The sequence below is a fragment of the Procambarus clarkii genome, chromosome 18 (genome assembly GCF_040958095.1).
Source record: "Procambarus clarkii isolate CNS0578487 chromosome 18, FALCON_Pclarkii_2.0, whole genome shotgun sequence".
In the NCBI taxonomy this organism is placed as follows: Eukaryota; Metazoa; Arthropoda; class Malacostraca; order Decapoda; family Cambaridae; genus Procambarus; species Procambarus clarkii.
This window is the reverse complement of record NC_091167.1, coordinates 27,336,283-27,353,801: the sequence shown is the minus strand read 5'-3', so window position 1 is coordinate 27,353,801 and position 17,519 is coordinate 27,336,283. Positions and strand designations below refer to the sequence as shown.

General features: G+C 49.6%; 1 protein-coding gene across 1 annotated transcript in view; it reads left to right on the top strand.

The window, feature by feature from the left end:
• Nucleotides 1-16,553: 16,553 nt before the first annotated feature.
• The window catches only part of LOC123754277 (hairy/enhancer-of-split related with YRPW motif protein 1), a 19,683-nt gene continuing 18,717 nt past the window's right edge, over nt 16,554-17,519 (top strand). The window contains exon 1 of the mRNA XM_045736518.2: nt 16,554-17,456. Coding sequence (XP_045592474.2) covers nt 16,897-17,456 — 560 coding nt within the window. The 5' untranslated portion in view covers nt 16,554-16,896. The remainder of the gene's footprint in view (nt 17,457-17,519) is intronic.

Below are 17,519 nucleotides of genomic sequence, written 5' to 3'. Positions count from 1 at the left end.
TGGAGTCATGTGACGCTGACTACGAATGTTTGGGTCCCTGTGACACTGGTTGTGACGTTGACTGGGAATGTTTAGGGCCCTGTGACGTTACGAAATTTATTGGTTATAAAATAGCAACATGAAAAAAACGAAAGTTTGTTTCATAGAAGCTGTAGATTTCTTCGAACTCCTCCTGCGCAGGGCAGGAACTGAGGATGCAGTGAACATTTTTCCCCCTCTGGATCGCCATATTGAGGCGCTGGAAAATGAAGCTCGCTGCTCGAAGACAAGGCTCCTCTTAATGATGTCGTTAAGTTCAAGTTCGTCGTGCCTTGTCTGACATCTTATATTGTTTTCCACGGTGAAAATGCAACCCGTATTCGTTTGCTTCTGCCTCGCCAAAAAATAAACTTATCTACAATGTGAATTGGGGCAGCAAGACGGAGGGCAACTGCAGCGCGGAGTTTCTGCCGCTAATCAAGACGTGTGTCTGTCACAGTCATAATGACCGCTAAATGGAAGTCCCAAGCATGGGGAGCTGCACAGCTGTGAGGCAAGCATAGTCATTGGGGACTGTTGTTGCATCGAAAGTTGTAGCTTCTTTGTCCACACACACACACACACACACACACACACACACACACACACACACACACACACACACACACACACACACACACACACGTGTGAACGGAAGTGCACTATATAGGCCCTATGACCCACATTAGGGAAGAGCCATAAAGGTATACTAACACCTTCCTCTCTTATTTATTACCTGAAGCTAATATCCGGTGATCAGGCAGATCGTCGGACACTGACGGACGCCCCTGGACGACCAGCGGACCGACGGACGCCCCTGGACGACCAGCGGACCGACGGACGCCCCTGGACGACCAGCGGACCGACGGACGCCACCACACTGGTACTGGTGTCCTTGTTTACCTTAATGTTATTGTTGTGCTGTTGTTGTGTTGTTGTTATGGCACAGGAGCAGGTGTTGGTATTGTTGGTGAGATCTTCGTGTTGGTCTGTGGGTTATGGTGACGGGGAGATTGTGAGGGGGAGGGGGGGACTGTGAGGGGGGGGGCTGTGAGGGGGTGGATAACTGTAAGAGGGGGGGGAGACTGAGGGAAAAGGGGTTAAGTAAGAGAAGGGGGGGTAAAGAAAGACAAGGAGTTGTGTAGGGGGGGGGGGGAAGGAGGGGGTTAGGTGGAAGTGAGGGGGGGGGGGGTTGAGAAGGGGGGTAGGGGAGGAAGTACATCAAGAGGGGAGTACCTGTGTCACGTGCCCGGAAACTCCAAGGGAGGAGGAGGAGGAGGAGGAGAGAGGTAGGGGAGAGTAGAGGGGTTGGGTCACGTGATAGGGGGGCAGGGAGCAGGGGCTGGGGGCCGGGAGCTTGGGCCAGGGAGCAGGAACAGGGTTAAGGGCAGGGGACAGCAGGAGGGACACGGGGTCAGGGGCACGGGGGGCAGTGGTTGAAATTCCCTTCATAATGATGAATATTCCGGTAAGTTTTCCCTTGAGGTTCAAGCGAAGATTGAATCCGTGTAGAGTGAGCATTAATCCTCCAGTGATTGACGAGTGATCACTACAGTGCCAACGGTGAGGTACTGTGACGACATGGTGAGTCACTAGGCAGCTCATCAATACAGTGCCAACGGTGAGGTACCGTTGAGGTGAGAGAGTGGTAGAGGAGCACCACTAAGCACCCTGGCTCACCACTGACTCACCAATGGGTGACTGGTGAGGCCGGCGGGGTGAATGACTAAGTACCCGCATGTTTACTCCTGGAAAGGCGATTATTCTGCCCGTTCCCCCTTTACTAAGCCTCTCTCTCCCTTCTCTCTCTCTCTCTCCCTTCTCTCTCTCTCTCTCTCTCTCTCTCTCTCTCTCTCTCTCTCTCTCTCTCTCTCTCTCTCTCTCTCTCTCTCTCCTCTGCTGTGTGACTTGAAAATAATAATAATAATAATCAGATATCACACTGACATGATATGTATCAATAGGAAAATCAAATGGATCAATTAGGTGACTCGAACCAGCGCTCAAAGAACTCTCAGCCGCGCACCTCACCCTCACCCCATGTACCACGACATGTGATATATAAGTTCTACAACCTGTCGATTCCACATAGTCTGGAGACTTGCTACTGAAACCAGCCCAAGTTTTACATATAACGCCCCCCTCCCCCCACCCCCACGAGCACTCTGGTGTAGGTGAAGTAGTTGATCAGTCGTAGGCTCCTGCTTCATGCCTCATTGCACTGCAAGCTATCCTCAGGACAAGCTCGTTAAAGCGGCGGCCGTACTCCCCCACACCCCCAGTCCCAACTTTCCAAGATGCAATTTATCAATTTTTAATGTATGTGAAGTACGTGGGTGAAGCATTTATAGCGTTGTGATTGGGACAAACGTCGTCAGCGACGCACTGTTCGAGAAATCATCGAGACCAATATTTTGATGATGGGGCTGGTTTGATGAGCATTGGTCGAGTATGAGATACCAGCTTGAGACCCACGTAAGGAAATATATATAGGCTTATGGTCCAGTGAAGGGGGGATACGAACGTGGTAGCCAGGGTAGAGGATACGAGCTCGGGGTTCAAAGGGAATACCTGCCTATAGGCCTGTCATATAGGCACCTAGAATATGATATATACAGGTATAACTGTGAGCCAGGCAGTGCCGAGTACCTGTGCGAGATATTAACATAATAATACATAATAATACACACACTTATTGCTATTGTATGTTAACCCTTTTAAGGTATCTATACTGATGACGTCACCAGCGTGACGCAATATAGGGGTAAATGTGACGTCATCACTACTCCATACTGACCATGTTTCCTCCCTCCCCCCCCCCCCCAGCAGTGAGCACTCTCTCTCCTCCTACCAGCAATGAACAGAACTTCTAGCTTCAATGAACTTCACTCCTTCTAGCTATAAATATTCTCTCCTACACCAGTGAATACCACCACAACCTCCCTCCCAAATCCCAATAATTAACACACACTCCCTAACAAAGAACACCCCCCTCTCCTCCACCCAACAAAGAACACCCCCCTCTCTCCTCCACCCAACAAAGAACACCCCCCTCTCTCCTCCACCAAACAAAGAACACCCCCCTCTCTCCTCCACCAAACAAAGAACACCCCCCTCTCTCCTCCACCAAACAAAGAACACCCCCCTCTCTCCTCCACCAAACAAAGAACACCCCCCTCTCTCCTCCACCCAACAAAGAACACCCCCCTCTCTCCTCCACCAAACAAAGAACATCCCCCTCTCTCCACCAAACAAAGACCCTTCCTCCCTTCTCCTCAACCTTCTCCCCCACCGAAAAATACCTCCTCCCCCAACAACGCACCCCCCCCCCACCTTCCTCACCTCCCTTACACCACTCCTCTCCCTAGAAAAGGGCGAAGCTTTTGCACTCTCGTCAACCGGGTGTCACACTTTCCACTAAGGGCCCTTCAAAGGGTTTTTACTTTTCGAATGTGCTTCAATGACGCCCCCTTCCCCCCCTAAAAGCGCTTTAGGGGGGCCGCTCAGTCTCCACTCGGCGCCTCATAGTCACCACTTGTCGACTCTTGAACCGGGAATCAATAGGCTGCCCCGGGCTGTGGGCATGAGGCTGTCACCGAGAACGGCGTCCACAGTTGTAATTGTCTCTCTCTGTAGCGTCGTGAGCTGATTTGTTTAATTGTCTCAAAATGTGGGTTTATGGGGTGAATATAGACCATCAGTTTGCTTTAAAGGTTATTTTTAAGTGGTGTAAATGATTGTTAATAGCGCCATTAAGAATTAAGTAGCAGTCTCCGTGATGTAGTGGTAGTAGTCTCCGTGGTGTAGTGGTAAGACACTCGCCTGGCGTTCCGCGAGCGCTATGTCATGGGTTCGTATCCTGGCCGGGGAGGATTTACTGGGCGCAATTCCTTAACAGTAGCCTCTGTTTAACGCAACAGTAAAATGTGTACTTGGATGAAAAAACGATTCTTCGCAGCGGGGATCGTATTCCAGGGACCTGCCCGAAACGCTAAGCGTACTAGTGGCTGTACAAGAATGTAACAACTCTTGTATATATCTCAAAAAAAAATTATGGCGGGAATTTGATCATTTTAATGGTAACTATAGTTATATTAGCTCCCCAGAAACTTTCCAACCGAATTTAGCCTAATCTAAACTATGGTACAGTTTTCCACCCCTACAGGCTCGGCAGGATGGTCAAGGCGGCTGTCAAACACAAAGTTTACTTTAGCCTTCAACAGAGGCTACAGGTAAACTCTCAGTGGATGTGAACGGAGAAGTCGGGTACAGCTCTCGGTGAAGGATTTTGGAGAGCTCCAATGAACAATACTATAACATTTTGTATAATAATAATTATTATTATTTTTATTATAACCCGGAAGTAGATTTGAACGTAGGAGCACAAACGAGTTTTTGTTTATAGTTTTTTTCCACCACAGACGTGGAGTATGAGCGCTACCCATTATTGTACCTTGCTACCTCCTGTACTACTAGTGTACCTTGCCATATTGCCACTTCCTGTACTGCAACTGTAACTGCTGCCTCTGTTCATATACTATAATTACTTTCTTCTGTAACTACTACCTTCTATGATGCTATTGAAACTGATGCCCTTCTGTACTTCTACTGTAACATCTACTCCCTGTACTACTGCTACTACATATACTACCACTACCATCAGCCACATCAGCTACTATGACAACTACTAGCATCGTCTCTACTATTACAATTACTACTGCTCTCACTTCTCACTAGTACTACAATCTACTCCTATATACTTTAACCACTATTACTGTACCACGACAAACTACTACCACAACTGGTGCTACCACTGCTACCATCGCCGCCACTAGCCTGCTAATACTATTATTATTGAGATCAGTAGACGCCATAATGAGGATTCGAACCTGCACACTGGGTACTTCCAAGTGTGAAGGACTATTATTATTGCTACCATTGCATATTGTAATATTAAATGTAAATAGGGAATAATAATAATAATATCCGTAGGAGCAGTGATTAGGGTTCGAACCTCTGCGGTGGGTGTTCCTAAGCACACGTCCTCGTCCACGATAATCACGTTAGTGTGATTACTCTCCGTGTAATAATAATAATAATAGTAATAATAATAATTACCTTGGCATAAAACAGTGAGCCGGCGGCACTGGAGACATCAGGGGCAGGGAGGAGGAGAGTATAGGGACCTCTTACCCTCTCCCTGATGAGAGCCACCAAACGATGCGCGACACTCAATTGATTGTTATTACCGCCGTGATTGTTGTGGGTGGCTGTTAGCATCATTGTTCCATGATGTCGCACGATGAGCAGGCGTGGGTGGGTGCTACCAGGAGCAGGGAGGGACTGATGGACCTCGCCCAAATGTTCTACCTCCGTTACCACTGGGAAAAAAACTTCTTTAGGCGAAGACTTTGATCACATCCGCGGAAAGTCAAAACAAACATTTTCTCTTCGAGGATCTCCGAGTGTAAGCAATTGACAATATATATGTTTTTCTTTTTTAATTGGGGGTTTCTGGAATAGCTGTGCGGTAGACATTTATTATCTCATCACATATTTATGTCTATTATTATTCGATCGGATGGCAGGGAGGCTCCTTGTTCGTTCGCTTTGTGATTGATCAAGCGGAGACAGGACAATGTATATGCTGCAATCTGTCAGTGTTATATTACATGGCTTATTGCCTCTTGCTTTATATGAATGGTGCTGCTTATGTTTATGGAAATAGGGATGATGTACTACTATATATATATATATATATATATATATATATATATATATATATATATATATATATATATATATATATATATGTAGATGATTTTACCTTCCTGCGCCAAGCTCTATAACACAGCATTTGTCTGGGCTAAAATAAGTTGCATTTTGCCCGACCATTTGTTATCATACTCCACCAAATGCTGTATATTTAATATCTCGAATGGTATTCATATTATCATTATTATTATTATTATTATTATAATAGTCATCAGGATTGTCAATATCGTCATCGTCCTCATTTTGTTGTTAATATTTTATCTCGGTACTCAGTTTTCTCAGGTATAGAATGATCGTAGAAAGCATAGATGGAAGTTAGCTCCAATCTTGCCCGAGAGAAAGAGAGAGAGAAAGAGGAGCACAAAAGATAGATAAAGATGGAGGACAGAGTGTTGTAGAGAGCGCAGGGGTAATTATCCCATTCAGGGAGCCGCCCGCCCCCCTACTCTTCCGCCCACTCATAATGGCGCCTGATAACGTCTCATCGCTACCAAAACAGATGCTTGCGGCCCGCGGGATATCGCGTTACCATTTATGAAGAGCGTGTGTCAAGGTGCGTTTGCAGCGTGTGCGGGAAATGGATATTAGAATCGCAGAACAAAACAAAAGGTGTTTGCTCCAGGTGTCTCTTTCTCTCTGAGGATGATTTTGGCGGGATAGTCAATCTCTGAGGATGATTTTGGCGGGATAGTCAATGTAAACATGGCGATGGACACACAATTCAGTCTTGCGCTTCTTTTCGTTGGCTCCATATATATTTTATTGGGGGGGAGGGGGGGGGCGTATCTTTTGTTTTGTTTGGAAGCTTTTGTCCGGCGTCGCCCGTTGCAGCTTTTACCGAAATTAAATTTGATTATCTCAGAGAGACAGGAAATTTGAGGAGCTCAGACGAAGGGGAGGAATGACACCCCCTTTCTCGTGTTGGAGTGGTGGTGAGGGGGGTGATGGTGGTGGTGAGGGGGGGTGATGGTGGTGGTGAGGGGGGGGGGTGGTGGTGAGGGGGGTGATGGTGGTGGTGAGTGAGGGGGTGATGGTGGTGGTGAGGGGGGGTGGTGGTGAGGGGGGGGGGTGATGGTGGTGGTGAGGGGGGTGATGGTGGTGGTGAGGGGGGTGATGGTGGTGGTGAGGGGGGGGGTGATGGTGGTGGTGAGGGGGGTGATGGTGGTGGTGAGGGGGGTGATGGTGGTGGTGAGGGGGGGTGATGGTGGTGGTGAGGGGGGGTGATGGTGGTGGTGAGGGGGGGTGATGGTGGTGGTGAGGGGGGGGGGTGATGGTGGTGGTGAGGGGGGTGATGGTGGTGGTGAGGGGGGTGATGGTGGTGGTGAGGGGGGTGATGGTGGTGGTAAGTGAGGGGGTGATGGTGAGGGGGGGGTGATGGTGGTGGTGAGGGGGGGGGGTGATGGTGGTGGTGAGGGGGGGTGATGGTGGTGGTGAGGGGGGGGTGATGGTGGTGGTGAGGGGGGGGGTGATGGTGGTGGTGAGGGGGGGTGATGGTGGTGGTGAGGGGGGGGTGATGGTGGTGGTGTGGGGGGGTGATGGTGGTGGTGAGGGGGGTGATGGTGGTGGTAAGTGGGGGGGGTGATGGTGGTGGTGAGGGGGGTGATGATGGTGGTAAGTAGGGGTGGTGATGATGATGGTGTGGTGACGATGATGGTGGTGATAAGAGGGGCGGGTGATTGTGGTGGTAAGGGCAAGATGATAGTGGTGGTGTGATGACAATGATAGTGGTGAGAGAATGATAGCAAGAGTAAGGGGAAAAAGAGTAATGAAGAGGGGGGGGGTGAGGGGTTGTAGGGAAGGAATGATGGTGCGGGGATGATGATGAAAGATAAATGGTGTTAATAGTGCTAGTCCTAACTAATGGTGTTGTAGCCTAGTAGTAGTCTGGCAGTAACCTAACAGTACCCCGGGACTAGGCTGGTATAATAGCCTTGAGCCTAAATATAGCCCCCAGAGACATATTTGCAGAACAAATTATGCATCCGTGCCAAACTGACACTGTCGTGAGCTGGTTGTCTGGGGCAGGAAAGTGATTGGGCAGTGGTAATGGCACTATAGTGCCTCCAGGCTTCCTGTCCCCCCGACAGCAGCAAGCCAACTCCATGTACACAGTTCTCCGTGTAATTTCCATATTATAGTCACGAGGGTCGGGAGTCATTGCATCAAAATTGCTGATATAGCTCAAGAGGCGGGGCCCAATAGCTTTAGGTCAGAGCCTCTATACCTGGTAGACCGTGGGAAGCTGACGAGAGTGTGGGGGGTTGGGGGTTGGGGAGTTGGGGAGAGAGGGGGAGAAGTGACACCTGCCTCTACAGTAATTTCGAGCTGACTATTGACATAATAGTGCTTGCCTGACAACTTCGTGACTGTAGAGCCTCTCCCTGCCCGGATGTTTGCATTCTATACCGTATCTGGCTCTTTAGATTGTGGGGTGGAGGTGGCTTTTGTGACTTCTTCTTTCGCTGCTCTCCATGTGATGAGTTCCCTTAAACCTGTCCTGGTAGCCTTGTTCTCTTCATGCTGGAACCAGTCTTGTTGACAACCTCTGCACTTTTCAAGTTTATAATGCTTCCCAAAGAACATGCCGGTGCTGCATATTTCATTATTGGTCTCACATAGGTTGTGAGCATTATACTGGTGGTAGTGGTATTCTTGATCCACCTAGCTTTGGTGGCTTTACCCTTCCCTTCCTTATTAACCATGTGTATCTTACCTCCCACCTCCCTCCCTCTCTCTCTCTCTCTCTCTCTGTCTCTCTCTCTCTCTCTCTCTCTCTGTCTCTGTCTCTGTCTCTCTCTCTCTCTCTCTCTCTCTCTCTCTCTCTCTCTCTCTCTCTCTCTCTCTCTCTCTCTCTCTCTCTCTCTCTCTCTCTCTCTCTCTCTCAGCTTACCCTCATTCCTTCCTTGTCTCTCACTCCTACATCACCTCTCACCCCCTCCCCCCTCCTCACCATCACCCCTTCCCCTTCCCGCCCCTCAATATTCCCACTATGCCCATTCCCCCTCATCCTCCCCTCTCATTTTTTATGAAGGGGATGTTTGGAGGCGAGAAGGTGAGGTGAAAATATGTACTGTATATACATATGGAATAGTGTGAGTAATGAGAGTGGGCGGACTGTCCGCCTTGCTGACACAGTGTGTGTGTGTATATTCACCTAGTTGTACTCACCTAGTTGTGCTTGCGGGGGTTGAGCTTTGGCTCTTTGGACCCGCCTCTCAACAGTCAATCAACTGGTGTACAGATTCCTGAGCTTCTCGAGCTCTATCATATCTACACTTGAAACTGTGTATGGAGTCAGCCTCCACCACATCACTTCCTAGTGCATTCCATTTACTAACTATTCTGACACTGAAAAAGTTCTTTCTAATGTCTCTGTGGCTCATTTGGGTACTCAGCTTAATCTTGTTCCCCCCCCCCCCTTGTGCGTGTACCACCCGTGTTAGATAATCCATCCTTATCTATCCTGTCAGTTCCCCTGAGAATTTTGTATATGGTGATAGTTCTGATGTTAGCCAGCCTCGCATACGCCGCCGATGTTATTCTTTTGATGTGGGCTTCAGGAGACAGGTTTGGCGGGATATAAACTCCTAGATCTTTCTTTCTGTCCGATTCGTGAAGGACTTCATCTCCCATTTGGTATCCAGTGTCTGGTCTCCTATTTCCTCCGCCTAGTTTCATTACCTTACATTTACTTGGGTTGACTTTTAATAGCCATTTGTTGGACCATTCCTTCATGTTGTCTAGGTCATCATGTAGCCTCATACTATCTTCCTCTGTCTTAATCCTCATAATTTTTTAATCATCAGCAAATACTGAGAGGAACGAGTCTATTCCCTCTAGGAGATCATTTACATATATCAGAAACAGTATAGGTCCAAGGACTGATCCCTGTGAGACTCCACTGGTAGCGCCTCGCCACTCCGAGACCTCACCCCCTTCACAGTAACTCGCTGTCTTCTGTTGCTTAAGTACTCTCTTATTAAGGGAGTACCTTTCCTTCCAGTCCTGCCTGCATCTCCATCTTGTGTACTAGTCTCTTATGTGGCACTGTGTCAAAGGCTTCCTGGCAATCCAAAAATGTGCAGTCTGCCCACCCCTCTCTATCTTGCCTGATTTTTGTTGCCTGGTCATAGAATTCGATTAATCCTGTGAGGCATGATTTGCCATCCCCGAACCCATGTTGATGTTGTGTTACAAAGTTCCTACGCTCCAGATGTTCCGCTAGCATTTTTTGCACACTCTTCTCCATCAGCTTGCATGGTATGCAAGTTAGGAACACTGGCCTGTAGTTCAGTACCTCCTGTCTATCACCCTTCTTGAATCTCGGGACAACATTAGCCGTCTTCCAAATTTTTGGCAGTTCATTTGTTACCAGTGATTTGTTGTACACAATGGAGAGTGGCAGGCACAGAGCTTCTGCTCCTTCCTTTAGAATCCATGGTGAGATTCCATCCGGACCTATAGCCTTTGTCACAACCAAATCTCGCAGATGCTTCCTCACCTCCCCACTGGTAATCACAAACTCCTCTAGTGGTGTTTGGTTAGATATTCCCTCTCATATCTCTGGGACTACTTCTTGCTCTACTGTGAAGACCTCCTGGGATTTCTTATCAAGTTCCTCGCACACTTCCTTGTCGTTTGTAGTGAATCTGTCTGCCCTTATCCTCAGTTTCATTACCTGTTCCTTCACTGTTGTTTTTCTCCTGATGTGGCTGCACAGCAATTTAGGTTGAGTCTTTGCCTTGCTTGCTATGTCATTTTCATATCGTCGTTCTGCCTCTCTTCTCACCCTGACGTTTTAATTCATGGCACTTTGGTGTCTTTCTCTGCTCTCTAGTGTCCTGTTATTTTTATAGTTCCTCCACACCTTTGTACTTAGTAGCTTTGCTAGCTTACATCTCTGAATAAACCATGGGCTTCTCATCTGCATTTCCTTTTTTTTTTCCCTTTTAGACCGGGACGAACTTGTCTGCAGCCACCTTACCCTTCAGCATGATGTAGTCCCATCATGTCTTGGATCGTCTTTCCTCTGAGCTCTGTTTCCCAAGCTACATCTGTTCGGAATTTTTATAACTCCTCATTTTTTCCCCTTTCGGAATGCCGGCCTTTTGTTTTCTGGGCCTTTCCCTGAGTGCATTAACCTTACTTTGACCAGGTACTTAAACATCAGTACACTGTGATCACTCATTCTCACGGAGGCTTCGAAACCGATTTCCCTTATGTCTGAATCGTTCAGAGTGAATACTAGGTCGAGTCTCGCTGGTTCATCATTGCCTCTCATTCTTGTGGGTCCCCTGACATGCTGACTTAAAAAGTTTCTTGTCGCCACTTCCAACAGTTTAGCTCCCCATGTTTCCTCATCTCCATGCGGTTCCTCGTTGTCCCAGTCTATCCTTCTGTGATTGAAGTTCCCCATGATGAGCAGATGGGATTTATTTCTACAGGCAGCAGTGGCTGCTCTCTCAATTCTAGTGCTAACTGCCATGTTGTTTCTGTCATACTCTTGCCTGGGGTCTTCTGTCATTTGGTAGAGGGTTATACAGCAATGCTACTACTACTCTTGGTCCTCCCATCTTCATGGTGCCTGTTGTGAAGTTTCTGACCCCCTCGCAGCCCGGAATAACCATCTCGAAACTCCATTCTTTTCTCATCAGTAGGGCCGCTCCGCCTCCTCCCCTTCCTTCCCTCTCTTTCCTTATTACAGTGTAATCCTGGGTAAACACAGCATTCGTTATGATTCCTGAAAGTTTTGTTTCCGTGAGTCCAATTACATCCGGATTCACTTCTTGTGCTCTTTCCCTAAGTTCACTTGCCTTGCTTGTAATCCCATTTATGTTCGATTACATTTCCTTGAGGCTGACTCTTATGTCCATCCTCAGTTTCTGCACATTGCACCGGAGTAGTCAAAGGGTGTCCAAGGTGGGAGGGCCTAAGAAGGAAGACCTGGGGGATCTGGGGTGTGAGGTGGGGGAAAATAAGGTATGGGATGGGGGAGCATAGGGCCATGTGGTGGGGGGGGGGAGGGAGGTCAGGAGTCGGGGGAATGCAGGGGAGTCTGGGGGATAGGAAGGAGAGCTTGGAGTGGGGGAACTGGAAAGAGCATGGGGGGGGGGTGAGAATGGGGTGCCTGGGGTCGGGGGAGAATGGGGGGGTATGGTCTGAAGAGGGTCTCTACTGGCTGGGGGAGGTGCAGGAGATTGGTGGGGGGATGGTCCCACCTGTCTCACCCATAACAGCCACACATGGGGTGTGGTGTGTGTTGTGGGGTGAAGGTGTGGGGTGTGTTGTGGGGTGAAGGTGTGGGGTGTGTGTGAGGGTCGGGGGGGGGAAGCAGAGGGGGTGTGGGGAGGGGAGGGGAGGACCTGCATGAACACCCCCCCCCCTTATTATTTTCCCACGGGTGGGGTCCAGGCCGACGCCACCATCTGGACGGGGGAGGGGTGGTATTGGGGCGAGTGGGGTGGGGGGGGGGAGAGTGATCTCTGGTGCCCTCCCTCCCCAACCCCCCCCCCCCCGTCCGCCCTGCGACAGCTGTGCTATCAACCTCGTGAGCGGTGGTGTGGGGGGTGCATGGGGGAGGTGAGGTTGTCTCGTGGTGGGAGTAGAGATGCTGGGGAGATGAATTGGGGTTGGGGAGGTATGTAGGGGGGATCGACGGTGAAATGTGGGTGAGAAGAAAGTGGGGAGAGAGTGTGGTGTGAGGGGAGGGAGGTGGGGAGAGGGGAAGGATAAGAGTGAGGTAGGGGGTGAGAGGCAGACGGCATGAGAGAGGAAGGAAGTGTGCTTGAACCTGTCATGTGGAATGTCTGCATCAATCACCCGTCATTCCTGCAGCAGCTCGGGCCATCACTGTACTCTTAACTTTTACATACGGAGAAGAAGAAATTCCAACTGCTACGAGGGTCATTAATCACAAGGCGACGGCCGGTCATATGTGCAGGTGACACAACGCAGGCGAAGATGATAAGAGCACTGAATGATACCGCAAATCGGAGTCATACATATAAGTAGTAAACACGTGCTGTTTCCTGATGATCATTCTTCTAGGCAGAAGAAAATGTATATATATATGTTGGTTAGAAGTGTAAATGTCCGGCCACGTCTGTGGTAGAAGAAAAAAACCAGCCCTAATTTCCTCTGTCATATATACTAAAAATATCTCTCTCTCTCTCCCCCCCCCCACCACACACACACGCAAGCATAATTAGGTGAGTACACACACACACAAATCATCATCATCATCATCAGGAAGCAGCCCGTAGCAGCTGTCTAACTCCCAGGTACCTTGTTACTGCTAGATGAACAGAGGCATCAGGTGAAAGAAACTGTACATTTGTTTCTGCCTCGAGCGGGAATCGAACCCGGAACTCGAACTTAGGATTGTGACCCTAGAGCGCTATACTATCCTAGTTGTGCTTGCGGGGGTTGAGCTTCGGCTCTTTGGTCCCGCCTCTCAACTGTCAATCAACTGATGTACAGATTCCTGAGCCTATTGGGCTCTATCATATCTACATTTGAAACTGTGTATGGAGTCAACCTCAACCACATCACTGCCTAATGCATTTCACCTGTTAACTACTCTGACACTGAAAAAAGTTCTTTCTAACGTCCCTGTGGCTCATTTGGGTACTCAGTTTCCACCCTAGTTCCCCTTGTTTGCGTACCACCCGTGTTAAACAGTTTATCTTTATCTACTGTTAATTCTTCTGAGAATTTTAGTGATTATGTCTCCCCTAACTCTTTGTCTTCCAGTGTGGTGAGGTTTAGTTCCAGTAATCTTTCCTCGTAGCTCATTCCTCTCAGCTCGAGGACTAGCCTGGTGGTATATATCTGAACCTTTTCTAACTTCGTTTTGTGTTGAAATTGAAATAAGTTTATTGAGGTAAAATACACACAAAGGGATGAGGTAGCTCAAGCTATTCTCACCCCGTTCAGCACATCGTGTTAATACATACATATACACACATCACAAACAATAAACATATTATCCAACATTCTGAGAGATAAACATATACATTTCCTACCGTTTTGTCTTTGACTTCGTTTGTGTGTGTGTGTGTGTGTACTATTTGTATTTACTATTTGTGCCTACCAAATCGAGCTATTAGTTCTTGGACCCCGCCTTTCTAATCAATCCATTTTTCCTCTGTTATGTTTACTACATATATTTCTCTCTAACACACACACATCCTTGTTGTTGTGTGCGTGTGTGAGAACGCGTGCGTGTGTGTGAACGCGTGCATGTGTGTGAACGTGTGCGTGTGTGTGCGCGCGCGGTGTTTACCATCCTCTGGGAACCTCGGGCAGCAAGGGATGGAGCAGTGTCAGTAATCACCACCCGCCGCTGTGAGAGAGATAGTCATCTCTTAACACCCTAATACGAAAACTATTGTCTCTCTCATTTAGTCTGTGTCTCTCATCCAGTCTGTCTCTCTCATTCAGTCTGCTAAATATATTTGCCTGTATCTTCCTCTCTTCTCTCACAGGACATGATAATGGTCCACGACGGACCGAAACGTTGTCGTTTCTCCATCTTCTGATGTGTGGTTTAGTCAGCCATCAAAATCGGCGTCTTCTCATACAAAAATAACACAATTACAGTATATTTCATAATTGTGGTTTAGGTTAGGTATTTTGCATAATGATTTGCGCATGTTTAGGATGCTAGTACAGCAGTAAGAAACGTGTAATTTGAAAAATAGGAAGTCAACGATTAACTCTTCGACAAAAATATTCAATCGAAATCAGTTGTTGATTGTGCGTGGCTGTTGTTTTAGACTCAGCTGCTTGGAACAAAAGAGTTCCAAGCAGCACGGGCTATGGTGAACCCTTCGTACTTACCTGGCACAGGAGATGTGCGGCTTAGGGAGTAGGAGAACTCCCAGAAGCACCACTATGCTGGACCTCTAGCTGTAGCCTAGCGCTGCATACCATTCTCTCAACCGTTGGCCACATGCTCCCATAATTCAGGCCGCCACCCTTCTTTGTTCAATATCTGAACAGCCTTTACGCATAATTCCTGCAACCAGTCCTCAGGTTCAATCCATCCAGCGGCCGACCCCAAAGACGCAATCATCAATATTAACGTAGTGGGATATTCAAAATTAACATGTCCTCAAATATAAGGTAATGTTATTACGTGCTAGAATGTGCTGAATAGTTAGGGCTAACTAAGGTGCCTACAGTCTGTCGGCCGTTATTGGTATTTGCCGTGAATTAACCTGTCCTCAGCCCAGGCACGTTAAAGCGGCGGCCGTTCCCCAAGACACATTTATCATGTTAAAGTGTTGTGTGTGTATTAAACAGGTTTGTTCGCATATACAAGTTAATATTATTATATATTAACGTTCAACGTATAGTTAGGCGTAGGTCAGGGGTTTAGGTTCTGTTGGCCATTATTTGTATTTGAAGTACGTGGGTGAAGCATTTATAGAATTGTGGTTCGAACAGAGGACGTGATCGAAGCACTTGTTCCGGAAGTGTTCGGACGCCATCAGTTGTGAGTCGTGTGTAAACTGCTTTCATTCATAAACAAGGGGGTATGGCGGCTGGATTAACGAGCTTGGATCTTTGCATGCGAGGCCGGGCTGCTTCAACAGCCCACGCCTGAGTCAATATGACGCGTTCCTGAAGCTAATATTCCGAAAAACATTCGAAACAAATGCACCCACTGTGGGCTAGGTCAGGAAGAGGGGGAAGAGGAGATACCCCACAGCGGCCACCACATGGGCATAAAGAGCTGAACCTCACACAGGGTAGTGTCCACCCTGAGGACAGCAGCAGGTGGACACCACACAAGTGCCACCACCCTGGGTTATCACCCCGGGGGCAGCAGAGGGTGGAGACCCCGCACAGAGTTTAACCTGCTCCTGGTCTCCCGCGGCCCACCGGAAGAGCAGACCGATCCCAGCCCTACGCCGCCCTGTCATACGGGCTTAGGAAATTAGTGCCCCGGTCCGGCGTTAGAGCGGCCTACGCAGCACCGAGAGGAGCCCTCCTGGGGGGCCCTTAGGCCCGGGGCACCTAGGGGGCAAGTGTCGGGGAGCGTGCATGGTGATGGGTTACGCCTGCACGGCGCGGGGCGGGCCAGCGGCGGCCTGCAGGGTTATATTGTGGTGTCATCAGCCCGGGCCGCTCCTCCCCGGGGCAACAACGGCACGACGCGTGCAAGTTGCAGACGTCTCCCTACCTGTTGTTTCCGGGGCCTCGTCTCCTCCCTAGCTTGCTCCCCCCCACCCCATCCCTCTGGTAGGTAGGAGCATGGTGGTGGGGAAGGGAGGGGTGTGGTGGGGGAAGGGAGGAACGTGGTGGGGGAAGGGAGGGGTGTGGTGGAGAAGGTATGGGTAGGGGGAAGGGAGGAGAGTGGTGGGGAAGGTAAGGGATGGGTATGGTGGGAAAGAGAAAGGTGTGGTGGGCAATGGAGGGGGTATGGTGGGGAATGGAAGGACGTGGTGGGGAAGGATGGGACGTGGTGGGGAAGGATGGGGCGTGGTGGGGAATGGAAGGACGGGGCGTGGTGGGGAAGGGCGGAGCGTAGTTGGGAAGGAAGGGACGTGATGGGGAAGGAAGGGATGGGGTGGGGAAGGGCGGGGCGTGGAAGGGCGGAGCGTAGTGCGGAAGGAAGGGGCGTGGTGGGGAAGGGACGGAAGTGGTGGGGAAGTAAAGGGACGTGGTAGGGAAGTGAAGGGACGTGGTGGGGAAGTAAAGGGGCGTGGTAGGGAAATGAAGGGACGTGGTGGGGAAGTGAAGGGGCGTGGTGGGGAAGGGCGGGCGTGTGGTCCTGGACAGTAAGGTGGCGAGAGGTTCACACGGTGTGCGTGGGAACCCGGCCGCTCACACACTCGCACACGCACTCACACATGAACGCCACACGCCGCGCACACACACACACACACACACCCACCCACCAACCACACGCCTCCCACACACCCCACAAACTCGCTCCACACCCACCCGTCGAGCCTCCTAGAGAGGTGCCAGTGCCACGCACCGCCAAGAGGGCCACGGAGGGCCAGGGAGGAGCACCCGAAGGAGCAAGCGCCAGGGAATTAAGAGTGGGGAGTGATCGTACGTCTGGCGGGCGCGCGGAGGGACCCCCGGCACATGGTTGTATATGAGGACGACCGCCGCCCGGCACACGACACTCCCCAGCCCGCCGTCGTCCCGCACACACGCACCGCGTGCTCTCACACACGCACGCACGTGCATGCATCCACAGTGCCTTGCGTTGAGGATTACGTCAACAGTTGCCTCCTCCTCCCCCCCCCTCTCCTTGACCTATTCCACCCCCACATAACTTCCCCCTGTTTTTTTTTTTTACATCAAAGTGCCTTAGTTAACGAAGTGACAATATCGAAACGTGACCAGTGTTCGAATTTTCGTATTTTCGAACATTATCAAGCGGCGGAAGCAACCTCTTACGAAGTGTCTTATATGATTGTGAGCGGGCGAGGGGGGGCGAGTGGTGGAGGCCAACAGCAGCAGGAGCAGCAGGAGGCAGCTGGCCTGCCCCTCCACCACCACCACCTCCTCCAACAGCAGCAGCAGCAGCAGCACCTCCTCCAGCAGCAGCAGCAGATCCCCAACACCGCCACGCTGTGTAACATGAAGAGATCCTTGAGCGAGAGTGATGGCGACGACATCTATTCTGGAGACGAGAAGGAGTGAGTCTGATGAACTTTTTCCTCGCCAAGAAGAACTGTTCTTGTTCAACTGTCTTCATGTGT